Source organism: Carassius gibelio, chromosome A13 (assembly GCF_023724105.1).
Source record: "Carassius gibelio isolate Cgi1373 ecotype wild population from Czech Republic chromosome A13, carGib1.2-hapl.c, whole genome shotgun sequence".
NCBI classification, from domain to species: Eukaryota; Metazoa; Chordata; class Actinopteri; order Cypriniformes; family Cyprinidae; genus Carassius; species Carassius gibelio.
The window spans coordinates 9,793,844-9,821,141 of record NC_068383.1 but is presented as its reverse complement, the minus strand read 5'-3'; the positions used below and the strand labels follow the sequence as shown (position 1 = coordinate 9,821,141).

Below are 27,298 nucleotides of genomic sequence, written 5' to 3'. Positions count from 1 at the left end.
TTGATATATATATATATATAATGTATATAATGTATTCCTGTAATGGCATTGCTGAATTTTCATTGCTACAGTCTTTTTCTCCAAAAACTCAAAAAACTTTCTATAATTAGAAATCTTAACAGATGTGCTGCTTAATATTTTTGTGGAAACCCTGAAAAAAATTTAATTTCAGGATAATTTGATGAATAGAAAGTTCAGAAAAACAGCATTTAATTGAAATAAAAATATTTTGTACTATTATAAATTACATTTGGAATGACATTTTAGGGTGAACTTTCCCTTTAACACTCTTAATTTTATCCCTGAATCTATCTCATGATGAATCATTCAAACTGATAAAAAAACAACAACAAGGCTGCATGCAATGATTTACTCATTACTCCTTTTTTCTTTTATTTTCCCCACCTCTCTTAAATAGAAACAACACCTCACCAAAGGGATAGAGAGGACTGCACTGCAGCAGAGACCATCAGCTGTCCACAGACTTCATTCACAATCCAGCCAATCAAGATGTCAACCTTGCTTGCTCCACTTTTTCAATCCAGGACATACACGTTGTGACATAAAATGCATACAAATTATCCAGATTGGGCAGCAGTCTGCTCCGTCTCCACCCCTTTCGGCTAAACAAAGACTGACACAAAGTGTTAATCTGAGAAGTAGATCAGACGTGATGTTTGACCTTCAACTGCGATGTCTTCAGGCAGTCTGTTTTCAGTCTACTTGTTGATGAAAAAGATATTTCTCATCCTTGTTAAGAGGACTTTCCACCTGCCGGTTGGAGGCGGCACTGCAGTGCAGGATTAAAGTGTACATAAACAGATTTCCGAGAAGGCGGATCTTAAGCCAAACACAATAGGTCTGCCAGGCTGCCAATCAGACATACCCATGAATAACTATAATTTGGAACAGGGCCAGTCAAATCCTGCCACAGATGGATGGACCAGTTTTCTGCTTTGTGTGTGCATTCAAAGAGGCTCAGTTTAATCTGCCTGAACATTTGGAGTCTGATGCTTCTGATTCAATAGCTTCAGTAAGACAGACTAATACAGATGCAGAGCGGCTCTAAAAGATGGACAGAAAACTCTCTCTTCTCAAATCTTTATTTCGCTCTCCCCCCTCACTTCCTCTGACTATGTATCAGTATCTGCAGCACAAGCGAAACACTCTGTACTCTTTCTTAACCTCTTTCCCCACTCTTCTTTCTGAGGGAGAGTAGTTCCGGAACCAGACACCCCAAAAAATACAGGAAGAGAGAAGTGTACACACCCTGGAGGAAGTACAAATCCAGAAGGATGAAGTGAACTTTCATCTCATCTCTGGGAAGAAGCTGGAAACTCATCCATCCTTGGAGAAGAAAACTAGAAGATAAGTAGTCTGCACTACTGGAGAACAGTGTTTGTGGATTGTTTGCTGGTTTATTGTGCAATGACAATTCATTTACTCACTGATTTGATTGAGGATTACAGGGTACAGACTTCACCAAGCATTTCGGCAAACACATACACAAAATGGCTGCTAGCTTTGTGTCCATTGGCTTGGAGACTGTCCCACCCAGTCTGTTCAATCACAAGCGCTCACGGCTCAGCAAAGAGTTGGTCTAACACTGCTGGGGGGTTGTGTACACACTGTCCTGATGTATCAGTTGGCTTAGATGGAAAGCAATGTACACGGGGGCATTTGGGTTGGATTTCTCATTATTTATAACAGTTACTATCTTATTGCGGTGCTCTTATTTAAGAAAAATCCCTCCTGGGTTTTCTATCAAGAGTACAATCAAAACCAGTGGAGAGGTCAGTAAATGTCTCGGCCAGCTGTGAGTTTATGTCAATTGTGCATTCTTGAGGTTCATTTAGATTTTTTTTTTATGCTTTACTTTTTGCCAAATCCCAATCAGTGCTAAATTATGTACATCACTTCCTTTCCAGCTATGGTTACAGGAACAGTTTCTGTTAGTTCCAAGGTGCCTCAGTGTAGATGCCAAGAACATTCTTCCTAAAGGTAGACTGGGTTGGTTAGGATTAGGTTAGGTTAGAGCCAAAATGATTTACGTTGCACAGAGTAAGAGCTGAGTGCATGGTTAGCACCTGTGTGCATAGGTTATTTGTTTTGACTAAAGTGGAGGAATGAACCTTAAAGCCAAGTGTGTGTGTGTGTGTGGGGGGGGGGGGGGTATCAGATTTCTTGCCAAAATGGAGTTCTGTTTGACAAAACATTCATTTTGCCAATTTATTTTGGGAAAAGTTCTAATGTTCAAGTCCAAAAATTGTCAAGCAATATGTTGGAAATCACAAGATGGAAGAAAAAAAAAAGTCACCCAGATCAGAAATACACACTCTGATGATTTGACTGTATTGATGAGTGTTCTCCAAATGGCTAGATTTTCAGTCAAACATGAAAAGAGGAACTAAATATAAACATTTCCACGAATTTCATGTACAGAATTTCAGACCAGATATTTTTTTGTTTGTTTGTTTTATTGTAATTTTTTTATTATTTTGTTTGTTTTCTTTACTTAATTTACTTTTTTTTTACTGATCAGCACTGACCCAAATCTACCCTTCAACCTTTAGCACTTCTCTCTCTCCTTCTTTTCCCCTCTGTGTTTTTTCTCTCCACTTCTGGACGGCGTACAAACAAGAGTGCAATCCTATCCTATCCCTCTGTACTTTTTGCTGCAGGATTCAGTTTCACAGTGGTATATTTTTTAAGAGTAGGCTCAGAGGTCTAATTGTGACTGGCTAGAGTAAGGACTAAATTTCTCTCTGGGCTTCGTATGTGGCGGAGCCTCATTCCAGTGTCAGATTTAAACACACACACACACACACACACATTCTTGTGTCAGATTTATTTTGTCAGTACTGATACAGCTGGCTGACCCTCCGTCTGGATGGAAGTGTTACAGAAAGCAGATTGATGAAAAGGGCAAAATATCAGAGAAGCATAAACACATACACCCAATGTACTGTACACTCTGAGTCCCCACAAAGATCGTAAACCAGACACGAGTGTGTGTGTGTGGAACAAACAGTGTTGCTCTGAGAATCTTTATAATGTGTGTGCTGCACAACCAAACATACATTACATGTCTGGATTTGTCATGAGGAGCCAGCCACAGCATCATATATCGCTCTCTTTATTGACTCAAATTTCCTCTATTTTTCCTTCTCTCCTCCTCCCCCTCTTTCATACTAAGCCCTTTTATTGCTCCTTGATATTTTTAATTCTTAAGTAATTATTTACTTAGTATTTCAAATATACCATAGTGAACTATGGAAGCCTTTTTCCACCTCAGAGTAGAAAGAAAGAAATGTAATTTTGAGATACATTTAAAATAAGAACATGAACTGTGAGATATAAAGTTACAATTACAGGAAATAAAAGTTGCAATTAAGAGAAGTATTTGCAAGTGCAAGTTATAAAAAAGTCTCCATGCAAGACCAAGTTGCAATTATGAAAAATGTCTCAAATGCAAGAAATAAAGTCTTCTTTGTAAGACATACAGTAGCAATTTAGCAAAATCAAAGCTGAAATGGTGAAATATTGTCACAGTAGGAGATTTAAAATTACAACTGGGAAACATAAGAATCGTAATTACACTTTTTGTTTTTTTTACTCTGAAATCCAGATGTCTAGAAAAAAATATAACTCTGATTCTCTCTGATCTATACAAATGTATTCCCATTTTCAAACTTAATTTCTCTATAATGATGTGCTCTTAAAAGAAGCAGTTACAGCTGTTTATGTTTATTAATAGGGAGTATGGAGGACCATTTAAGGTCATGTCTTACTGAAATCACTCTTCATATAGCTGCAAAAACCACCCAAACACCCATTACTGCTTATCTCGCAGACATGAAATATGTTTTTTTTTTTTTTTTTTTACTTTCCTGTGTGTGTGAGTGTATTTGCGTGTGTGACCTTGCTTTTGTAACTGGAGCAGCACAGACTGGGCTGGGACAGATATAACCCTGAAACCGAACACTGTTGTAGTGTCTGCGGTCCCACGCAGACAAGACAATGACACCAGCAAAAACGTATGCGTGTGTGTGTTTGTGTGTATGTTAATTATTAGAAATGGCCACAAAACAGTATAATTTATCTGATAAAGTTCGCGTAAACTGTTGAAATTTGTTAAAGGGTATATTTGATTTGCTGTCCAGGGCTTTCTAAATAGCATGATTGTTATCCTGCGTTTCTAAAGTGAAAAAAAGATCTACTGTAGCGTGTCAATTAGAGGGTTGCCAGATCTTTCTAAAAAAGAAAACACCTTTCCCCAAACAAGCCCAAAATAAGTGATTTGTCTTACCAAAATACAAAACCATTCCAAAGGTTTGGGGTCAGTAAAACACAGTAAAAATAATGTTAAAAACAGTAATGTTGTGAAGTATGATTAAAATTCTTGTGAAAAGGCCATGAATTGACAAAGCTGAATTTTGAGCAACTATTACTCCAGTCTTCAGTGTGACATAATCCTTCAGAAATCGTTCTAATCTTTTGATTTGGTGCTCAAGGACGATTCCTTACTGTAAATGTTGAAAACAGTTTCTGCTAATATTTTTGTAGATTTTTTTTTTCAGGATCCTTTGATGAAAGGAAAATCCAAAAGAACAGATTTTATTTGAAATTCAGATCTTTTGTAATGTTTTAATTGTTGTTACTTACACTTATGACCAATTGAATGCATCCTTGTTGAATAAAATATATATTTTTTAAAAACTTACTGACCTCAAACTTTTGAAAGTATAGTGTAAGTCTAAAAATAAGCTATTTTTATATGAAAAACAAAAGCCGAGGCAAACAGAGTAAAAAAAAATTGGGGATATTTAATTTCTGAAATAATCCCAAAACAATGAGACCCGTGTTTATAAGCAACTTTATTAAAAAAGACCAAAACTGCTTATGATTAAACATGGCAACATTGGTCCACTAGAGGGAAGTGAAGTGTGTTCTGTCAGCAAGCTCAAAGAAGGACAGATGAGAAACACAAGCAGTTAAAAAAAAATAACCATAGTGCTTGAGTGCAATACTGTAATCCAAGAGCATTTCAAAGGATCTACTAGAGAGGCGCCTGTTTTAGAGACCAAACTGTCTTTAAGCCCTGAAGCTGGGTACAAAAAGAGCACTTGGCTTTTCCGTTCACCACAATTAGTCAGTCTGAATGTTTGGAGGGCCTCTGTTTAATCAGATGGGGGGAACATGAGCTCTGCTGTGGCCAAAGATCAGCCACACGCACAGAAACAAGATGGAGACGCTGAAACCCATACACCCCAACTCAAATACCAGCAAAACCAATCAATCAGTGCATCCCTCATCGAGCAGTGTTATACAACTCAAACCAAACAACAATCACAGACACGTCAGCTCTACTGTAATGATGCTAAATCAAGAGAACTGGAAAAGCAAGAGGCAGCTCAGATGTGAGTTTTCAACATCTATAGTATGTGACAAAGGGCTCGGTAATATCCTGTAGCCATGTGAGAAATGTTTTTTTCCCATCATTCCCGTGGGTGGTATTAAGAGGATGGCTTTGTCAACATCCGGAATTATGCAACAATAAATTCTTATTTGCACTCTGTGTGAGAGGCACTATGTCTGTAAAATAACAAGAGCAAACTGCAGTTTTTAAGAATCTAATTTTAAAAGGTTTTTGAGGCGAACATTTGAGCTGCCTTAATTCTTTGTGCTCTGTAATTAACAATGCCTGCTTGATTAAGAAAAGCAAAACCCACTTTGTAAAAAATAAAATAAGAAACATTTGCCCACTCTCACCCATCTCACCCCTTTTAACCCGAAACCTTGTACATTTACCCTTGTTGTTGTTTTTTCAATCTTTTTTGTGTACTTACAGAACATTTTATAGTATTATTTATTACTGGCAAGCCTTTGAATTCATAAAAAGCATGAGAGGTGGTTCTTTGAACAGGGTAGCAAGAGGCAGAAAAGCTTCTCAAAGAAAAGTATGTTTTTTGTTTTGTTTTGTTTTGTTTTTAATTAAAGAAGGAAATGGCAAGAATAAAAGAAAAAGATAAACTTGTCTTTTTATTATGAAGTTGTTATAAAACTTGTTGCTTTGAAATGTACAATTTTTGTGTTGTAACAGTATTTGTTTAACCCAGTGAATTGCTTATTACAACTTAATAAATAGAGGCACACTCCAATTCTCAATTCTCCAAGAGTGTTTTTTTTTCTTTTCTTGAATGCTTATTTAATTGATTTATAGTTGGGTCATTTTCAAAAAATGTTGACTTTCTAACTTAATTTAAAAATTGCTAGACGTATTAATTGGTGCAACAATAGCATCTCAAAACATATACAGGAGATCTTAAATCAATAAATTATACCAATAATTTTGTTTTGACCCAATAATATTTTATGCAAGTATGAACTGAAACAACTCATTTAAAACCCTTTAAAGGATTAAAGGTCCCGTTTTTCGCGCTTTTTTGAAGCTTTGATTGTGTTTACAGTGTGCAATATAACATGTGTTCATGTTTCGCGTGTAAAAAAACAGTATTTTTCACACAATTCACCTATAAAAACCAGGGGGCAAGGAACTCGACCGGAAGTTGAAGTCGGGTGGGAGCTGCCATCTTTTAGCAGAAATTCACATGCGTTCGCATTCCCACTGACTCCCATTCATTTTGGCGTCACTTTGACAGCGAATAACTTTACATCTGAGGCGTTTAAAGACTCCGTTTGTCCATTATTTATTTCTAAAGATACACGACAATGTATAAAGGGCTCCATTACCTTCTATGTTACATTATGGCCCCGTATAAACTAGGGATGCTCATATTGACCGTTTAACCGTTAACCGAAAGTAAACATTTTGACCGATTAATACTATCAGTTAAACGGTTTAAAACGTTTTTTTAAGGTTCTTTTTTTTTTCTTTTTTTTTTTTTTGCTGCATGGTTTAAAAATAAAATAGCCTACTATATAGCTTATATTTATTAACTCACGGAGCGCGTCGGCACCCGAGCAAGGGAAGCAAAATGAAGCGAGCGAAAAGAAGCACTGTGTGGGATCATTTTAACAGAAAGGGCGACAATGTTACCTGTAAATTATGCGGCGCTGTATTAAAATACAGCAGTAGCACAAGTACGATTTACGAAGCAAACACCCACGCGCTTCGAGTGATGAAGGGCAACAAACACTGCCCTCCATGTTATCAGGGAGAAGATGCGATGCACGGCGATCTGAGGAGATAACGCACTGATTATCCAGAAGCAGAGGTTGACATCTATATGAGAGATGATCCTCCTTCTCTGGATATTAATCCTCTTGACTGGTGGAAAGCAAATGAAAGGCGCTTCCCGAAGCTGGCACTAGCGAGTGTATTCCCGGTACAACTGTCCCATCGGAGAGGGTGTTTTCTGCCGCGGGTCTAACTGTCAAAAGGCTGCGCTCCAGACTGACCCCACATCACATTGATATGTTGCTTTTTTTAAATAAAAATTAGACAAGGAGTTGAGGTAGGGCTGCTATTTTTATTTAACGATAAATCTTAGGCTAACGAAAAAAATTCCCGGTTTTTGAAAGCTTCATTCAAACGGATTCAGTGTTTTCTTTTTGTCATCTTAATTTGTTAATTATTTAAGTTTAAAAAATATATTTAGTGTAGGCCTATTGTGTTTTTTTATTTGTAAATTTTTTATTCTATTTTTCTCACTGTCAGAAATGCTGCAGGTGCGTGGACATTTTAACTGAAACCGGTTCTGTATGCTGCTGCTGTTTGCACGTTAAAATAAACCCTTTTATATATAAAAAAAATGTTTGTATTTTTTTAAAGGGTCACAGATACGCGTCAATTTTATTTGTATTTAATGCCAATTCAATATTATAATCTTATCAGTTAACGGTTAATAATCGATTAACGAGCGGCGGTTGTCGGTCAGGAAAATTAATCGAAATGAGCATCCCTAGTATAAACATTTTTTGTAAAAAATAGGCTAACGATTGCGTCATAACCACTCGTCTCTCTGTCGCATTACCGTACAGACAGGAGGAGAAGCTTGCAGGCAATTAACTTAATATGGCGTACTGGCGTTACATTTTAAAATACTATACAAAATAATTAATCAGAATACTTACTCCTGCTCACTCACGACAAAGAACTCCGCGCTCAAGCTCGCCGTCTCTGCAAGATTAACGATGGCAGTTAGTACACACAGCCACTTAGAAGATTTACATCTGTCAGACAGGTTGCTGACGTCATCAAGCTTCGTTTGAGTCTGCGCGTCAGAAACGGAAGTGCTAAAAAACGCTAAAAATGGGCTTCTCCTGTCTCAATTAAGTTCCAATGGGGTCGCTGTGTCCATTTCTTTTACTGTCTATGATAAAAACGGGCTGATGACTTGTTCTATAAAGTCTGATTGTGCCAGCGGTTCCTGTGTTGTGATTCGACAGCAGCTCAGCGCACGCGGCCCTCCTGCAAACGCGATTGGACTAGTTGTGGAGTAGTTTTGAGAAGCAAGTGGGCAGGAGCATGTGCTGGAGATGTACTTACAATCACAGGAGCGTTTATACTAACGAGATGCGCATGAAAATCGCATTCGTTTTTTTTTGCACACAGCCCTAACATCTAGTTAACAAAGCTAAAGCGTTGCCCTTTGTTAAATAAGTTACAGAAACTGTTAAACGCACCAACTTAAATAATAAAATACACTTACGGGTTGTGGGTCCGTAAACAACGCCTTCTCCAGACAAAGAGGGAACTGCTCCATCTTTCAAGAATAATCCTTTTGCGAATCCGGCATTAAATTGATTGAGGAAGTTGTCCTCAGCAAAATGTGCTGCGCATAGTTTTACATGTGGATTATAACTTTCGAGAAACGAGTTAAACATAAATTGTAACCATTAATCTCCAAGTACAGCGTCCCTGTGAAGCCGAAACAAAGATGACTGAATCCGAGATGAAAATATCAGTTTCAAAGACATGGCAAACACAAACTAGCTCTTCCTTCTTCTCCGTCGGAGCGCAACAAGACCACGCCCCCCTTTTTTGTGAATTCATGTGGGCGGAGGTTTTAGTGACGTCATTGCTGCAGGAAAGAGGGCTGTAGTCCAAACAGGTTGTTTTTTGATGGCGAATTCTGTTAAATAAAATAACTCGCTTGGCATTGAACTTTGAGCTTTGGAATTTTACAGATATTATTTATACTCTAACAACAGCATTACACACTAACTAAAGTTTAAAACATGGGATCACGAAGAAGGGGACCTTTAAGTAAAAAAAAAAAACCCACAAGAAACACAAGAATAAACTGATTTGTGAAATGAATATTAATAACTTTCTCAATGTAATGAGGTAGTGTTCAGATTTGTACCCAAGAATTACAAATAATATTTTTTTTACAAATTATATTTTTAAAGACTGATAACAAATATTAATAAAAAAAAAATCATCTCGGTTACGTATGTAACCTTGGTTCCCTGAATAGGGAACGAGATGCTGCGGTGACGTCACCACGTATGGGAACACCTCTGGTGTGACGAATGTCTGAAGCCCTATACCATCCCGCCAATCCTATTGGCCAAATGGCGCATAGCACCACCCTGCGCATGCGCGCGCATGATATACCTGGGTGCAGCGCGCCATTTCGCTCAGATTTCATGACTGAAGATGAAGAGTTATCAAGGTACGGAACGGCCAGAACCTATTCAGGGAACCAAGGTTACATACGTAACCGAGATGTTCCCTATCATAGGTCACTTCGATGCTGCGGTGACGTCACCACGTATGGGAACGATATACCAAAACGCCTGACGTACCTGATAACTGAGATCCGAGGAAGCAACTGCTCAAGCGGAGAGAACCCGGGAGCCAGGGGCCATCCTCACATCCAGACTGTAGGACTTGATAAAAGTGCTCGGTGAGGACCATCCTGCCGCAGCACAGATATCATCCATAGAAGAGCCACTGAGAAAAGCTTGAGAAGAAGCTACAGCTCGAGTGGAATGAGCCTTAACCCCTAAGGGCGAAGCGAGTCCGCGCGCCTCATAGGCCAAAGAAATTGCCTCCACCAGCCAATGGGACATGCGCTGTTTTGTAACTGCATGGCCCTTACTTTTATGTCCAAAGCAGACAAACAGCTGGTCAGAACCACGCCAAGGGGCTGTGCGATCCACATAAGTCTTTAAAGCTCTCACAGGGCAAAGACTTAGATCTCCTGACCCGGCCTCGGCAGGTGAAAAAGCTTCCAGAACCACTTGCTGAAAGCGAAAAGGGTTAGATGCGACCTTAGGAACATAGTTAGGCCTGGGCCGCAGCAGCACCTTCACAGAGCCTGGTGCAAATTCCATGCATGAGGGTGAAACAGAAAGAGCCTGTAAATCCCCAACTCTCTTGAGGGAGGATAAAGCCATGAGAAGAAGTGTCTTCAGTGTCAGGATTTTATCCGATACGGTCTCCAAGGGCTCAAACGGATGCCCTGATAAACCTAACAACACAATGGATAAATCCCATGAAGGAACTCGCACAGGGCGGAAAGGCCTCAGCCGTCGCGCACCCTGTATGAAACGAGAAACTAATGGATGACGCCCCACAGAGGCACCGCCTATGCATTCGTGGTAAGCTGAAATGGCTGCCACGTAAACCTTTAAAGTGGCTGGTGTAACGCCATCCGAGAAACGCTCCTGGAGGAACTCCAGCACTGAAGCCACTGGGCAGTAAACTGGATCCACATTATGATTACCACACCAGGCTGTAAACAGTCTCCACTTGAAAGCATATAAGCGTCTCGTAGAAGCTGCTCTAGAACTCAATATAGTCTCAGTAATTTCAGCAGAAAGACCGGGACATACTAACGCACTCCGCTCAGTGGCCACGCCCACAGTTTCCACAGATCTGGCCTCGGGTGCCAAATCAGCCCCTGTGCTTGTGATAATAAATCCTGTCTGATGGGAATCTCCCACGGAGAGCCCGCTAGCAGACTGATCAGATCCGCAAACCACGGCTGCGTGTGCCATCGCGGAGCCACCAGCAGCAGCTGTTCCACTCGGTCCCGGCGTAATCTGCATAATACCGCTGGGATCAAACGAATCGGAGGAAAAGCATACAGACTGGTCTTGGGCCAGCTGTGAGCTAACGCATCCACGCCCAGGGGCGATGGGGAGCGTAGGGAGAACCATAGCGGGCAATGCGTAGTCATGCTCGATGCGAATAAATCCACTTTCGCTTTGCCGAATATCCGCCATAAAAGATCCACCGTCTGGGGGTGTAATCGCCATTCTCCCTGTTCCAGAGCCTGTCTGGATAGCAGATCCGCTCCGAAATTCAATCGTCCGGGGACATGAATGGCCCGGATCGAGAGAAACTTGTCCCGAGACCACAGAAGAACACGCCTCGCCAGCCTGCACAGGGGGCGAGAGCGCAATCCTCCTTGATGGTTCAGATAAGACACAACCGCTGTGTTGTCTGATCTGAGCAGCACATGACGGCCGATCAGCAGATCCGCGAAATACTGGAGAGCCAGAAAAACTGCCAGTAATTCCAGTCTGTTTATATGCCAGCCGCGCTGAGCCGCTGTCCACACTCCGTGGGCTGGTCGCCCTCGACACACAGCTCCCCAACCAGTCAAAGACGCGTCCGTCGTGACAGTCTCTCGGAAAGCATAAATTCCCAATCGAACTCCTGACAGGAGAAATTCGGTTGACATCCAAATTTTCAGCGACATCACACACCGCCGTGTCACCGAAATCGTGCGATGCGGGAGACAACGGGGTGAAATATTCCGCCTTTTCGTCCACCACTGAAAGGGGCGCATTTGAAGCAATCCCAGACGAATCACGGGGGATGCTGCTGCCATTAGACCCAAGTGCCTGAGGCACAATCTCACCGTCACCGTGCGTCCCGCTTTGAAGTGCCGCACGCATGACGCAATCGACTGAGCGCGCGAGAGTCCAGATCTATTCCAAGAAAAGTTATCCGTTGAGAGGGAGTTAAAACACTCTTCTTGAAATTTGTTCGTAAGCCCAGGCTGTTTAAATGATTCAGCACAAGATCTCGGTGAGAGTATGCTTGAGTCCGCGATTGCGCTAGCACCAGCCAATCGTCCAAATAATTCAACACACGAACGCCCTGGAGCCGCAACGGGGCCAGAGCTTCGTCCATGCATTTTGAGAACGTACGGGGCGCTAAAGCCAAGCCAAAGGGAAGAACGCGGTACTGATACGCTTTGCCCTCTAAAGCGAATCTGAGGAACTTCCTGTGTCTCTTGACGATCTGAATATGGAAATACGCATCCTTCAGATCGATCGTAATAAACCAATCGCTTGGTCGGATCTGAGACAGAATAGATTTCACCGTCAACATCTTGAATTTGCTCGGTCTGAGTGCAAGATTCAGACGGCGTAAATCCAGAATGGGTCGTAACCCGCCGTCTTTTTTCGGTACCACGAAATAACGGCTGTAAAAACCTGTCTCCATCTGAGAGGGGTGTACTTCTTCTATAGCCCCTTTGCTCAGCAGAGCTGACATTTCTTGTCGCAGCACCGCCATTTCCGTAGACTTCACCGTAGTGGGAAGAATTCCGCGGAAAGGAGGCGGGCCTTTCCGAAACTGAATGGTGTATCCGTGACAAACCGTGCGTAACACCCATTGAGGAATGCCGGGCAAGCGTTCCCACGCGGCCCGAAACAATATTAACGGTTTCAAAACTTCCGCTCCCAGCAACGCCGTCATACGCGTTAAAACGACCGGACACGAAAAACCCGTGGTGTTCGTGCACCGGGGAAGCGTATGCGCCGGAGTCGTTGCGTTCCGTTGAGTATAATCCTGAAACGTGTCCACGGCAGGAATTAGGCCAACAGATGGAACATCGGGCTCTGCCGCTAGCGAAAAAGCGGCGGCTGTGCGAGCCGTCATAAACGGGCCGTTTGTGTAGGGTCCTTGAGTCGTCCCTCGAACTCCGAAAGCAGGATTGCGCAGAGTGTCTGAGGGAGCGTCTGTCATTACAGCTCGATCCAATGTTGCTCGAGGCGCTGTTAGCGGCGAGACAATCAATGTTTGAGCATGGGGACTGCAATGAGAGTGTGGGATGCGCGAAAGCGGTCCGACAGCGCTCTCTAGCGGAGGGCACAGTCCCTGGCAAGCAGCAAAAAGATCAGGAGCTGCTATTCGGCACCCGAGAACGAGAGGCTTTAGCCGTCGAGGTCAGGTTCAATCGCTTACGTTGACGCTGGTGCGCCGGAGGAAAAACCCTAGGGCCCCAGTCCTTACGAGGAGGCGCCATGGGTGTAGGTTCCTCTCGAGAGGCTGCTCGCTGGCGGTGAGAGGAGGTTGAGCGAGAACGCGCGGGCGCTTGCCGGCGTTCGACCTCCCTGGGTCTGCGGGGAATCAGCTGGCGGAAAGCGGCTGATTGCTGTTTCGCTGCCCTGAACTTCTCCACTACTGACGTGACAGCCTCACCGAACAATCCATCCCTGGAGACAGGGGCATCCATAAGGAAAGATTTATCCTTCTCCTTAATATCGGTGAGATTAAGCCAGAGGTGGCGCTCAACCGAAATCAAACCGGCCATAGTACGGCCCACTGCACGAGCGGTATGTTTGGTAGCGCGTAGCGCCAAATCCGTAGCTCTACGCAGTTCTTTAACTGCCTCCGGTGTGATGCCCTCACCTTCATCCAATTCCTTCAATAACTCCGCCTGGTAGGCCTGAAGGACCGCCATAGAGTGGAGCGACGCAGCCGCCTGACCAGCCGCCATGTAGGATTTACCCACCAAACTAGACGTGACTCGACACGCCTTCGAAGGAAGAAGGGGGCGAGACTTCCAAGCCGCGGCCGAACTAGGCGCAAGGTGTTCGGCGAGAGTCTCTTCCACCGGGGGCATCATAGTATAGCCATGGTTCGCCATATCAGAAACGGTGGCGAAATCCGCGGCCGCGGCGTTAGTAATCCGCGCCGAAAATGGCTGTTTCCAGGACCTCGAAACCTCCTGGTGGAGGTCCGGGAAAAAAGGCAAAGGCCTCCGGGGCTGTGTAGGTGTCCGACTGGTTAGAAAACGGTCGTCCAGCTTGGAAGAAGGTTGGGCCTCGGCCTTGTCAACCTCCCAGTCTAGCCCCAATTTACCCACCGCACGAGAAACCACATCCAACAGCTCACTGTAATAGGGGGAAACACGCCTCTCCTGTCCGCTAGGAGGAAGAGGGCTAGTGTCAGTCGCGAAGTCCTCAGACCCCGAGGCCGCGGTAGATAAAACATCGTCGTCATAGCGTCCACAACCGAAGGAGATGGCGGTGCATGCCTCCGGTGTGGGAAGTAAATCCTCATTAGAGAAGACGACGGGCTCAGTATAAGTTTTATTCTGCAGCAGGGTAGGGGAGAGCGAGCGATGTGGAGAATACTCCAGCGCTGCGCTGTCCACAAAATCCATGTCGCACGTGTCACCCCAGGCCCTCGCCTCGTGCGGTGCCTCGGCAGTCGCAGAGGTGACCTGACGGGGGTTAGACTCGAGGGCGACATTAGAGAAAACTTCCACCCTGGAGCGCAGTACTCTGAGCCGCAGGCCATCACAATGGGGACAGGAAGAAAGGCCGCTAAGCGCCGCCTGTGCGTGATGTAAACCAAGACATACTACGCACCTGTCATGAGTGTCCCCCGCCGTGATGTACCTGGTACATGGCTCCTTACATTTTCGAAAGCTCATCGCGTCCGCGAAGAGGAGTTAACACTGCTCGAAGAGATCGCTGGAGAACGCGAGACGATAGGGCACAGATGATTCGCTATTCCTGAAGGAATGAAATCTGAGCGAAATGGCGCGCTGCACCCAGGTATATCATGCGCGCGCATGCGCAGGGTGGTGCTATGCGCCATTTGGCCAATAGGATTGGCGGGATGGTATAGGGCTTCAGACATTCGTCACACCAGAGGTGTTCCCATACGTGGTGACGTCACTGCAGCATCGAAGTGACCTATGATAGGGAACTTTATATTAGCCTGTCTTTATTTATTTGCACAGGTTACATATTCCAAGTAAACTTGGGGAAACAGAGTGAGTATAGATTATTTCAAATAGATTATAGATTAAAATAGACATATTTTATATTTTTCATTATTGAATATCTTTTCATTGCTGAATATCTGTCACCATATTTATCATTTAGCTGAATTGAAGGTAACAATAACATTAATGACATTCCGTTCTCTGATGATCTGTTGGCACCAATGATAGAGGAGAAGCATTGTGTGAGCTACGGGCGCTGCGGAGGGTCAAATCTCACGCGCTGACGTGATGTGTGCGGAAGTACCGCTGATTCAGCTACTAACAGCTGGAGCTGCTTCGTGCCAGGATCACACTAGCGGATCGTAGAGGGCGGATTAACAGAGATGGACGGCAATTTGACGCTGCATTTAGCGAACTTCAGCACTCTGTTCGTGTGTATGGTGCTGAAGTTCCCGCAGATATTCGTGATGATGCGGGCCAGAGCGAGCACTGGAGTCAGTCTGAACAGTCTGCTGCTCGAGCTGCTCGGGTAAGAACTGAAAGCATGCATCCAGCTGTCACTGATACTAATATATGGATGTTCTAGTAATGAAAACAGTATGTGCATACAGGTGTTCTTTGATATGGTCTGATGTTGCTTTAAGTATATTTGAGAATAATTTTCACTAAAAGTTTAATTTAATGAAACCAAAGATTATCACATATACATAACGTGAGTGTAATATAGGCATTAGTGTCAACAATGGCTGTATTATATTAGTAGTTGAGGGTCTTCAACTTTTGCTTGCTGGGACCCCCTAATGTACAGAGGGACCCTCTGTCACATAAAGCAGGGTTTACCACAATGTGACTTTTACAGCTGTGACCACTGGATTAAAAAAAAAAGAACTCCAAAATCAATCAATTAAATAAAAAATAAAAAAATAAACATTTTAGAATGGTGATAAATGTAAATGTGCTGACCACTGCACTGTGATTTTGTGTGTGAGCATTAAATTCATTAGCATATAAATATGTGTCTACACATTTCTGCATATAGTTATCCACACACAATAATTGTTAAAAAATTGAATTGAATTTCCATGATTTTATGACTTAATTTTTAACATTTATATTCATTTTCATGACATTTCCAGGCATTCAAAGCACAACGACACAACACTGAAAGAGGGTTATTATCAGAAATTTTACTTGAAACTAACATCTGAAATAAAATATAAAAAATCTAAGCTTATTTAGCTTTAATTATATTTTGTTTATCTTTAAGTACTAAAATAGTCCAAACTAATAAATAAAAATGATTAAAGAGACATATACATATTTTAATAGACTTAAAAATTACTAAAATATTATAGTGAGAACAGAAAATATAAAAATAAAATCAAATAGAAAATATTAACAAAAACTATAGATATCATATATCACTTATACTAAAATAACAATGGCCTGAAGACTGATGTATTGCCTTAGTGCCATATGAAAAGATTTATTATTAGATTTTAGAGATCAAATAATGATTGGCAGACCCTAAGGTTAAATGTCAAATGTATATGTGTTTATGCATGGCCAAAAGGTTTCCAGCTTAGTTCTTCTCTTCTCTCTTTCTCTATGTGTGTGTGTGTGCATGCAGGTTCATAGTATTCATGTCCTATCAGATGTATTATGACTACCCACCGCTCACATACCTGGAGTATCCCATCCTCATTGCTCAAGGTGAGTACTGCTGACAGATCAGATTCTGATGCTTCAACACTCCAAATCCACTCTCATTTCTCATTTTAATCTTGTGTGTCCACAGATGTCATAGTGCTCCTGTTAATCCTGCACTATAACAGGAACCTGAAACACAGCCTCATATACGCAGCACTGTATCCTTCAAACCCATGTTGTGAAGTTATGCTATTCATCTGGGCACCGAGTCAGAAATAATAAACCAATAATAATTAAAACCAGCCTCATTTAAGATAAAACGAGGTATTTAATGAATACAAATATTGAATTTCTTTTACTGTAAGAATCAGGTTTGTGGGTGGATGGCAGCTGCTTACAGTACAGAAGTGGGTGATTGATCTGGCCATGGTGAGAGCATGCCACTACTGATCCAAATGCATTTGCATTAATGTCATATTTACACTTAGGTCATCTTATTTTGAATTTAATAGATTCAGTTTAAAGGTATAGCATTTTTGCCGTTTCAAAAAAAAAAAAAAATCTTATTGACCTCAAACTGAATGGTAATAAGAGTTTTCTCTCATTTTTGCCGTTGTCTCTCAGAGTTTGTGCACTTTCATTAGTGCCAGCAGTAAACTGGCACAGCTTCAGTGTTTGTGGCAGTCAAAGGACTCCCGGCAGGTCAGCACTCTCACCTGGGCTCTGGCCACATATACATGCCTGGGTAAGTGACACAGAAGGAAAACTGAGCACTTCTCCAGTCTGTCATTCTGATAATGAGTGTGTTCTGTTTGGCAGCGAGGATCTTCACCACCGTCATCACCACAGGAGATACACAAGGTCCGTAAGAGCTTCCTGGTGGGATGTGTCCATTGTTTGGTTGAGATGGCATCTTTATCTTTGTTTTCTTTTTTCTCCAGTTCTCATTCGGTTTGTCGTCATGACCATTCTGAACATGTGGGTCACGGTTACAGTCATCTACTACAAACCTCATGCAGTGAAGCAGGATTAAGAGGATGTCACGCAGTGGATCTCAGTGTATTCTCAATGTATTCTCTGTCTGCTGGTGGAGGTTTTTTTTTCTTCTAGATTCAGGTCAGGTGCTAATTGCGATTAATCACATCCAAAATGAAAGTGTGTAATTTCATAACACTATATTCAAAAAAAGTCACACACACATATATATATATATATATCTGTAGGGGATAATGCTCAGCTAGCATTGCATTAAACTACCAGAGGCGAAGGGATGGTGGTTGCCTCAGTGGAGTGCATTGAAATCATTTAATACACATCTAGCTGTGCATTATTCTGCTTATACCATGATCATTTGTCAGCATTGACAACTTAAAATGATGTTTGCAGCACAATATTTCACTGGAAGGATAAAAATGGTTATTTTAGTCAGTTACACCTGTAGACATAGCATTTTGTCTACTCTAAAATTAGACACAGCGATTAAAGTAGTTTGGTGAGATCACATTTATTTGAATTAATTATAGCACTTATTTAAATTGATTACCGAGAAAGAGATAAAAGTTGCATTTGTGAATGATCTGCATCTCAATGAAGTTGTGAGTTTAGTTACTCCAGAAAAAGCAGTTTTAACTTTTGTTACTGAGAAATATAATGTAGCAATTATTTTGTCAATATTGTATTAATAAAAGTCACAGGACAACAGTTTCTGTGCTCCCGAATGCTTTAAAAGCAGACACTGTTGAACGTAAGATTGCATTATATTTGAATGAATAATTAGCCTACAATATATATAGCCTACCTCAGTTCTCCACAGAAATAGTGCTAACAACACATTTAATGTATTACATTGAATTAAATAAAAATGAAATGAAAATTTTTATAATTAGGAAGTTTAGGCTGCTGTTTGTTTTTGGTATTTTATTAGACTACTTAAATTAGCCTGAGGCTAATGGATGTTGATCTTCACATTTCCATTGATCGTTAAATTCATGTTTAAGCTTGGAGGAGGATGGATGTTTGAGAATAGTCTGTTTTTCTTTGCTTGTTGAGGCTCGTGCATCAGATGGACACTTTGACAGGTATTTTTTTTATCATCCTGCTGGAGAACTAAAGACTCTTTTGATAGGTATTGGGTATTTTTATTTTAGGTGCAATTAATCGATTTGACAGCCCTAAGTTTTATACTGAATTGCAGTAGGTCTCGTCTTCCTTGCATCTATCAGACTATTTTAGACACTTTTACACTTAATTCTTGTGTTCAGCTTAAAAGTTTTCACTCTATTTTGCTGCCTTGCAAGCACTGGTATTTTCTTCATAACATGCAAATATATTATGTATTGGGGTGTGGTACAGTGTGTGTGTGTGTATACACACACACACACACACACATATATATATATATATATTTTTTTTTTTCATTATAATTGTTTTAAATCTTATACTCCCATGAAGGAAAGCAGATATGAATGATGTGAACTCACAAATGATGAATTGTATTTGACATAAGAAGGACATCAGAAGTCTGACCAAATAGTGTTTTGAAACCATACAAACATTCCTATCCTTCACTGATTCTCACACTGGTCATTTCTTTCCTGCTGCATTTATACATGTTCAGATATAAATGTATATGTTTTTCAAAGTTGTTATACTGTAAGAAGTTTAGTAACTGTCTTTTTCTTCTCAGAACGGAAAATATTTTTTGACAAATTTCACCTAAAGAACTTTTAAAACTGATTAATGATCAGGTTGCTATGCAGACTGTTTACTGTATTAAGATTTAATATGAACTATTAAGTCTAAAGCACATCTATTTTCTCTTCTGAAAGTACTTTACTAGATCTGTTCATTTGTATTTTATAAATCAATAAACATTCCTTTTATGTGAAAATATGTCTGGATTAGTTTTTGTGTTACATAATTAAATCGTATAAAAAGAACTATTATGTTCTACAAATGTAGTTTTCTGAATCGTTCTTCTCTGGTAATCCCAGATAATAAAAGCTTGATGTATTTTGAACGCATTAACAATCAATACAGATATCATATGTGTATTAAAAATGTATAACTTCTGTGATAGAAGCAGACAAAGTAATGACCACATTGTTTATATTAAAACTTTACTTCCTTTTTACTACATTCACAGCTATATACCCATTTAACCAACTACTTGTGTTTACAAAAATAAGCAAAAGTTATACAGGGTTTCCAAACAACAAAGCTACATATGCTTTTCATTTTATTGTCAAACAGTACATCAATATAAAACATGCAAATCTGGAGGCAGAGCTTTAAAAATAAAATAAAAAAAGTGCCCAGACCTGTATAAATAGCAAACCAACTGGTAAGACGGCAGGTCAAATATACGCTGTATATTCATATATTTATATATATAACGTGTAAAAGAACACTGATATGCAGTCACAGCACACCCAGAGATACACACTGTTTGCTAGGGTGAAGAAACAAACAAAAAACTGACTTCAAATCACAAAAAAAAAAAAGAAACTCCTGCCCACGTGCACAGCTCACATCTAGATGTTGATCTGTTAATCATACCATCATTACATTCGATTCATACTGAGGAGTGAGCAGTGCAGGTGTCCAGGAGAGCATTATGGGATGCATGGGAGAAGGTTTAATCAAGCTTTGATCACACAGTGGGGTAAACAAAAGTAAAAACACTACAAGAAGAAACACTACAGTTTCATTGCATTTATGTAAGTAATGAGAAACATATGTAGTGGTGTTTTCTAGCCGTTTACTCTATGTGGTGTGTTGCACTACTGTCTATATTCAGCCATTAAAAAAAAAAAAAAAAGACTATGGTCGGACCCAGTTGTCGTCCACATTCTCTGGCCGGTCCAGCGGGGTTCAGTCTTAGCGTTCAGGTCAACTCTGGCCTTGAATGAAGTAGTTTGGTGTGACGCTGACCCTTTAGTTTTGTGTAGAACTGTTGTGCTGTTGAAGTCGAAGCAACCGTATGCCCAGAGAATAAAAGCCATATCACGACAGCAAAGCCTTCTTCAACATTTGTACATCTCTCACTTTTTTGGGATTTGCCAAAATGTGCGAAAAGTTATAAAGGTCTTTTGTTGATGTGATAGGAAGAACCCCAAATCACCATGTAGCAGCACCAGAATCCCAATACAAGGTTAACTAGAGAATGAGGGAGAAATCGAGAAAGACAAAGAGAAAGTTAGTTTCACCACATTTTAACCCAAGAGGAAAGAAAAATCCTTCGTTCATATAAAAAAAGAAAGCACCACAGCGTGCCATCATGCTCAAGAGAAGCAGATCAACACACCTGCAAACACACACAAGTGGCACACTTTCATAGCAAAAGGGAACAAATAAAAAAGACCTAGAAATAAAAATAGTGTCTTCTTCTTAAAGAGTTTGTAAACATGGTAATCAAACGGACTCATTTGTTCAGAAGGCTGTTGGTGGAGTCTTCTCGCCTCATCTTTGGCATGTCCAGTCGAGGGGGACTAGGGCAAGAGGGTCAAAGGTCAAATAAGAAACACAGGCAGGCCAAATGCCAATTCTCTGAACAAACCTCCTCTCCTTTAATAGTAAATGAGAAATGATTGGAGAAACTGTTCAGCTTTGCTTTGAAGAGTGCCTGCTGTGGGCTTGGAGGGCAGAGAGGGTGTTCATGAGAATTGGTAAAGAAACTTCTGCTGGGTCATGGCAAGTTCTCCATATCCCATCTTGACCAAATCTTTCAAACAAACAGTTAACACTCAAACATGCTTCAATTTGTTGCAAAGGCAAACAAATCCAACTGCACACACAAAAAAGTCACTCCACGACTCTGTTCCAAAACCAAGTGAGCAGCCTAGAGTCTAGTGTTAGCACAAATAGCATATAAATATTTACATACAAAATAAACATGCAAAAAGTGGATTAAAAAACTTTTTTAATTTGATTTAACTGGTTTTATTAATACATTTTGTTCTAGGGTCAGCAAGATGGTTTTTTTAAGGAGATTAATAGTTTTATTTTACAAGAAAGCATTAAAATGACTAAAGTGACTGTCAAGACACTTGTGTTACTAAAGATTTATTTTCCAAATAAATGCTGTTCTTTTGAACTATTTACAAAAATATTAAGCAGCACAACTGTTTTCAACATTAATAATAAAATGTTTCTTGAGCATTAAATCAGCATATAACTATTTCTGAAGAATCATGTGACATTGAAGACCGGAGTGATGCCTGCCGAAATTTCAGCTTTGCCATCAGAGGAATAAATTACACTTTAAAATATATTCAAATAAAAACCAAGTTATTTTCAATTGTATCCATATTTGTGAACAATATTTCTGTAAATTTCATATACAATATTACTGTATTTCTAACCAAATAAATACAGCTCTGTTGAGCATAAAAAACTTCTTTCAAAAATATATTTTTTTTAAAATCTGACTGACCCCAAACTGATAAACGTCTGATATTAAAATTCTATTTCGTTTAGCAACATAATAATGTACTGTATATACATTTCTTTAATTTATGTTATCAAATTAATAACTGTAAATATTACCTTAGTGTGTATTATATGACAGCAAATAATCTAAATGTTGCAGAGTGGGTGGTTTAGGAGGTTTTGGAACAGAGCCCCTATGTTAAGAAGTTACCCTGTTTCCACCCTACACATGCTCCTCAGAAATGAAACGTATGGTCATAATCTACAACATCCACGTCATCCAGAGCCCAGTGCCAGTCCTGAAGCTCCGGATCCAGAAGCCTGCAGGTGGAGGAGAAAGCATTCAGCCAAGCTTTCACCAACCTCGTCTCAGTAAGGCCTGGAGGTAGTTTGCTAAGATGAAGCTAAGAGGTAATTACTAGAGCTACACCTTAAAAATAAGATCAGCCACTGTCCACTGCTGAAGCTTTAAAGGCTGTATATCTGTATGCATCCTGATTTTAATGCTAAATGTGCAATCAATTTGAAGATACAGAGCTCTTGTGAGAAGTTTTAAGTCTTCTTCTGACACATACTTTTAGTATTTAGCCTTCAAATTCAGTGTTCTTAGTCACAATTAAAAACCTGATTTGATACAAAAGAGAAAAAGTGCTTTGTTAATGTCTAAGCTGTCATCTTGCATCCAAAGTTACAAAAGGTAGCCCAGCATAACACTGTTTAAGCTTTCTATCCGGCAAGCCACCATTAGCAAAGACCGTAAATGTTATTCTGTTAGTCAGACACCGTGATTTAAACATTGAAGGCTCAATGAAGCATTCTGAAGCATCCTAACAAATAAACATTTGATACATCCTCCATCCAACTTCCAGGCCGGCAGTCTCCTCCTCTCATCCAGTGTTGAACTGGTCTGGAGTACAGGGTCCGAGACTTTCCTCTCTCTTGTCCATGTGCTCCTTGTGGCATTTGATCTGACATCTCTGGCATTCCAGAGCCAGAGGAGGTTTGAACATGTTCCACAGGGGTTTGGTACAGGCCTCGCAGTTGGCAGGAAAGTGGTAGAATAAAGGAATAAACTCATGTCCCTTGTGGTAGATGAAGCCGGATTTCTCTGCACATGCTGTTGGGTCCATTATGTTGTGTACAGACCTGTGTGTCATATAGAGTACCACTCTAGTGTGTAACCGATGCCAAACACGTGCTTAGCGCTTCTGCACAGATTTTATGAACAGCCATCTTAGAATCAGACGTCACAGAATCAGACTTTACAGAACAAGATGGTAAAAGGACAGTTCCCACAAAAATGAAAAACCCAATCAAATTGTCATCATTCACTCACTCTAACGACTTTAAATTCTACACAACATAAAATATATTTTACAATGCCTAAAAAATGAAGGAAGACGGTGACCAAGAACTGGCAAAGTAACATTTTACAAGAAAATACTATTTAAGTCTTTCTACGTTATATGAAAAAGAAAAAAGTGGTATTTGTTTCTTGGTGAAAATTTGCGATTAAAAAAAATAAATAAAAATTATACATTTTCTGAGTGGAAATAGTTTCAAGTTAAATCCTACACCGTTTTTCAGTGAACCAAAAATGTTATCTTGACACATTAACACAATACATAATTTAAGATGTGGTGGAAATAACACTGTGGTTAAAAAAATCATGGCTTTCAGGAAAAAAAAAAAAACCTAGGGACGTGCATCCCCATGCCTGAGGCCAATCTGATTTCGATTTAATTCAACACAATGTGATTCAATGCAATAGAAACAAATACGATGCTATGCAATTCAATATGATACAGATACTGTATCACTATGATGCAGTTCACTGCTATTATTTGATGGAAGATGCCGCTCTACCTCTGCCATGTTAATCTATAATCTAAGTGACTCTCAGGAGACAGGCCTCAGTCTCCATAGTGTTGTGATGCGTCATATACACGTAGCATATACACGTAAAATACTGTTCAAATTATAGGTCACTTTCTAAATGGTAAAAGTATAGCGCATCAACTGTACTGATGATTAAATATAAATTTAAACATTTTTTACCAGTGGAAATATGTTGGAAACCATGCATTGCGATACAAATGTCAACTTGTAGCCAAAACACTTAAATCAATGTATCACTTCGTTAACTTTTATGCCAATGCATCAATGTAATTCGGGTTGCAATACACTAATGGACATGTAATGGCAAAAATACTTCAAAAGTGCTCTTTTCTGTTTTTAAACATTCTACAGAATTTATTTTGTATTGTATAAAAAAAGAGTGGTTTGGGCATTCTGCTAATCTAATTTTGAATGACATGAGAATGAGTAAATGATGAGAGTTTTCATTTTTGAACAAACTGGTCTGAAAGGATCTGTGAATGAAACCCAGGCCTTTCTGTAATCCTCTTACTCTAGAGACTGACACTGATTAGCACAATTTCTTTGGGCTCACACAGTGCAAATCTTCATTTGCCACATGAACACAAGACAGAACTGGACACAGCCTTTGACTGACAGAATTTTGCATATAAATGAGGATGTCAAGGCTTAATACTCACCTGGGTTTGCCGGGGGGTATTGGTCGGCTGGATCTCTTTAAGGACTGACTGTTTTGTACTTTAACAGGAGCTCTGGGAGAAGAGCGGTGAGTGGCATCTGGTGCTGGAGGTTTTTTGGGGATCTTCTTCATGAGCCGACTAACCCACTTCTGCTGTTCCTCCTGAGACAATGCTAACAGCAGCAGATTTTTAGCCGTAGACACGTCATAGTTCACTAGGGATAGAAACGCAGAAAGGAAAAAGGGGTTATGAGAAAGGAGAAAACAAGTGAATTTACTTGCTCTGATATGGCTGATATATTGCTTCTGCAGAATAGACAAGAAGTTGATCATTAAAAAAATAAAAAGGAATCCAAACATTTATAAAAAAAAAAGAAATTTGTGATGAATAAAGCATAAAACCTAAAATGTCTTTCTTTTTTATTATTTAAAAAAAAAATTAACCATTTCATGTTTCCTTTGTTTTCTCAAAAGTTAATTCCTAATTGAATAAATACTTTAGAACTGAAAATATGACTACATTCCCAGGTCTTCCAGGACCCAGGGAACCTTTTTATTTTTTCCCCATTAAGAGAGAAAGAAGAGAGCCCCTTCTCACCTTTACACGGAGCAATGATTTCCTCTTTCTTGTCCATGTGGTCTTTGTGGCACTTGATGTGACATCGTCTGCACTCGAGAGCTGGAGGTGGTTTAAACATGTTCCACAGGGGTTTGGTACAGGCTTCACAGTTCGTTGGGAAGTGGTACAGGGTGGGAATGAACTCATGACCCTTATGGCAAATGTAGCTGGACTTGTCCCCAGGAAGAGGTTCCAGTTCTTGCTCTTTCTTGCTTTCACCCTCATTAGCGTACAAGATCTGGAGGAAGCAATGATAAGCAATGGGTTCTTTGTTTACAGACTTTATTCTTAGGATTCAAATCCCATCTTATAAAACTTAAGCAATTTTCAAGTTTAAAAGTTCCCTAATACTCCGCCTGTAGTAACTGTGGTCTACCAATATACCTGGAATATTCTGGGGATCTCTTTGGCGTCAGCACGGTAGACGTCCGTCTGGGTCACCGAACGCACATGAAAAAGTTTACTGTCAAGAGAACACCAGAGAAATCAAGATAATGACAAGATGACAGAGACGATTCAAGTCAGTCAAAAAGGATAAATGACAACTTTTTTTGACTGGGACAAAATGAATGAGCTTGGCATCCCTTTAATGAAATGGATTTAAAGAGTAAAAAGTCTCACTCTATGTCCAACACCATGTAAGGATTGGAAAGCTCTTTGTCCTGCTCACTGTTGTAGAAGAGAATCTTCTTGCTGCTCACCACAACATACTAGAGAAGAGAAAAGAAACAAAAGACTGACTGAAACCCTGGATGAGGCTTCTGATGCAGGAGTATCAGTGTCTAGCACTGCAACTCTAGAGGTTTAGCTCTTGTTTACAAAGTCACCCGAGGTTTAGTCCTGATAATTAGTGGTAATTAACAAATTAATAATTCTAATGGAACTTAAAGTTTATTAAATAGGAAAATGGTTTATTCACTCACTATAACCTCACACAGTGTCATTTTATTATTAATTATATATACCGTAATTCCTCAAATAAAGACCGGTGATTGGTGATTGATTCGGAACTGATTCTGTGCTAATGTTATGACACTTGTCTAAAAACATACCTTCCTTTCCCACCCAAATCGTTTGGTGTTGTTCCTCACTGGTAAAGATAGCCAACCCTCCAGTCTTGTCTCTGTACAACACGCAGAGAAAGAGATGTATAATAAAACAGAGCAGTTTTATAAAACAGAGAAACAGAACAGAAAACATGAGGTCCAGGCAAGTCTTAAAAGGTGAAAAGGCCATGCACTGAACACCATGCAGGTCACCTGTAGGGTCAGGCTCTGCAGTGAGGTGAAGGGTGAAAGATCAATAGTTGAACTGAGGACTAGACCAAAACTGAGCAGAAAGAAAGGAGGGTGACATGGGACGATGTGGAAAAAAAACACGAGGAAAGTGAATTAAAAAAGTTACAAAAGAGGACAGAGGATAACAGAATGAAAAGAAATTTGGAAAAGAACTTAACAATACCTGCTAGTGATTCATCAGTGTCCATTTCTGGGCCGCTGCTCATACTGGCAGAGTCCAGCGACTGGACGTTTAGAGAGTTCAGCAGGCAGCGCAGCTGCTCGATATCGCTGTCTTTACTGTCCAGAGCCATCTGCAGCTCGACACGCACCTGAGACTCTTCTGCCAGTTGCTGCAGGAAATAATAAGAGTGAGAAACAAGCAATCTGACTCTATGTCAAGAAGTGTGGCATTCTTCAGACACCAATTAACGGTCATACCGCTTGCATGTCATTGATTTCTCTCTGGTATTTGATGATAGAGCTGTTGAGCTTCTCCCTCTCAGAACGCAGCTCCAGCTGCAACTTCCTGTTTTCTTTCTCCTTCCTCCTCACGTCTGTATCATTTCCACGGCGACTTCCACCACCTCTGACCTCCTTTCTATTCATGATCTCTGCCAGCTTGTTCACCGCCTAAAATGCCGGTAAAATAAAAAAAGTAGTAATTGAGGCAGTAAAAATAAATAAAAATCAATCAAACTTCATTTGATTCTGATTTTTGTTCAAGGACAATTTTATGATGTACTTGTGTTTTGAGAGTTCTCTCCGACTGAAGCTGTTTCTCAAGGGCTAGTTTCACTTGAATGATGGACTG

The 27,298-nt window shown here is 40.3% G+C and overlaps 3 protein-coding genes across 7 annotated transcripts in view; 2 read left to right on the top strand and 1 right to left on the bottom strand.

Moving 5' to 3' along the window:
- The window catches only part of LOC128026097 (sine oculis-binding protein homolog A-like), a 38,195-nt gene extending 32,032 nt beyond the window's left edge, over positions 1-6,163 (top strand). For both annotated transcript variants that reach the window (XM_052612828.1, XM_052612827.1), the window contains one exon: positions 419-6,163. The gene's annotated coding sequence lies outside the window, so the exon portion shown is untranslated. The remainder of the gene's footprint in view (positions 1-418) is intronic.
- A 9,043-nt stretch (positions 6,164-15,206) lies between these two features.
- LOC128026096 (solute carrier family 66 member 3) lies at positions 15,207-19,491 on the top strand. Its single transcript, XM_052612826.1, has 7 exons — positions 15,207-15,480; positions 16,582-16,664; positions 16,750-16,819; positions 16,973-17,030; positions 17,226-17,346; positions 17,421-17,462; positions 17,543-19,491. Exons 1-7 carry the CDS (start codon positions 15,335-15,337, stop codon positions 17,632-17,634), a joined length of 612 nt encoding a protein of 203 aa, XP_052468786.1. The 5' UTR covers positions 15,207-15,334; the 3' UTR covers positions 17,635-19,491.
- A 168-nt stretch (positions 19,492-19,659) lies between these two features.
- LOC128026094 (rho-associated protein kinase 2) overlaps positions 19,660-27,298 on the bottom strand; it is a 48,380-nt gene continuing 40,741 nt past the window's right edge. For 2 of the 4 annotated variants that reach the window (XM_052612822.1, XM_052612823.1), the window contains 9 exons: positions 27,230-27,298; positions 26,926-27,117; positions 26,669-26,837; positions 26,260-26,330; positions 25,829-25,917; positions 25,592-25,670; positions 25,187-25,445; positions 24,590-24,803; positions 19,660-23,177 (listed from right to left, as the gene is read on the bottom strand). The exon at positions 27,230-27,298 is cut by the window's right edge and continues 26 nt beyond it. In XM_052612822.1, the coding sequence (XP_052468782.1) occupies positions 22,919-23,177; positions 24,590-24,803; positions 25,187-25,445; positions 25,592-25,670; positions 25,829-25,917; positions 26,260-26,330; positions 26,669-26,837; positions 26,926-27,117; positions 27,230-27,298 (1,401 nt within the window). In that variant the 3' untranslated portion in view covers positions 19,660-22,918. The remainder of the gene's footprint in view (positions 23,178-24,589; positions 24,804-25,186; positions 25,446-25,591; positions 25,671-25,828; positions 25,918-26,259; positions 26,331-26,668; positions 26,838-26,925; positions 27,118-27,229) is intronic. The other 2 variants (XM_052612824.1, XM_052612825.1) reach the window with 2 other exon arrangements.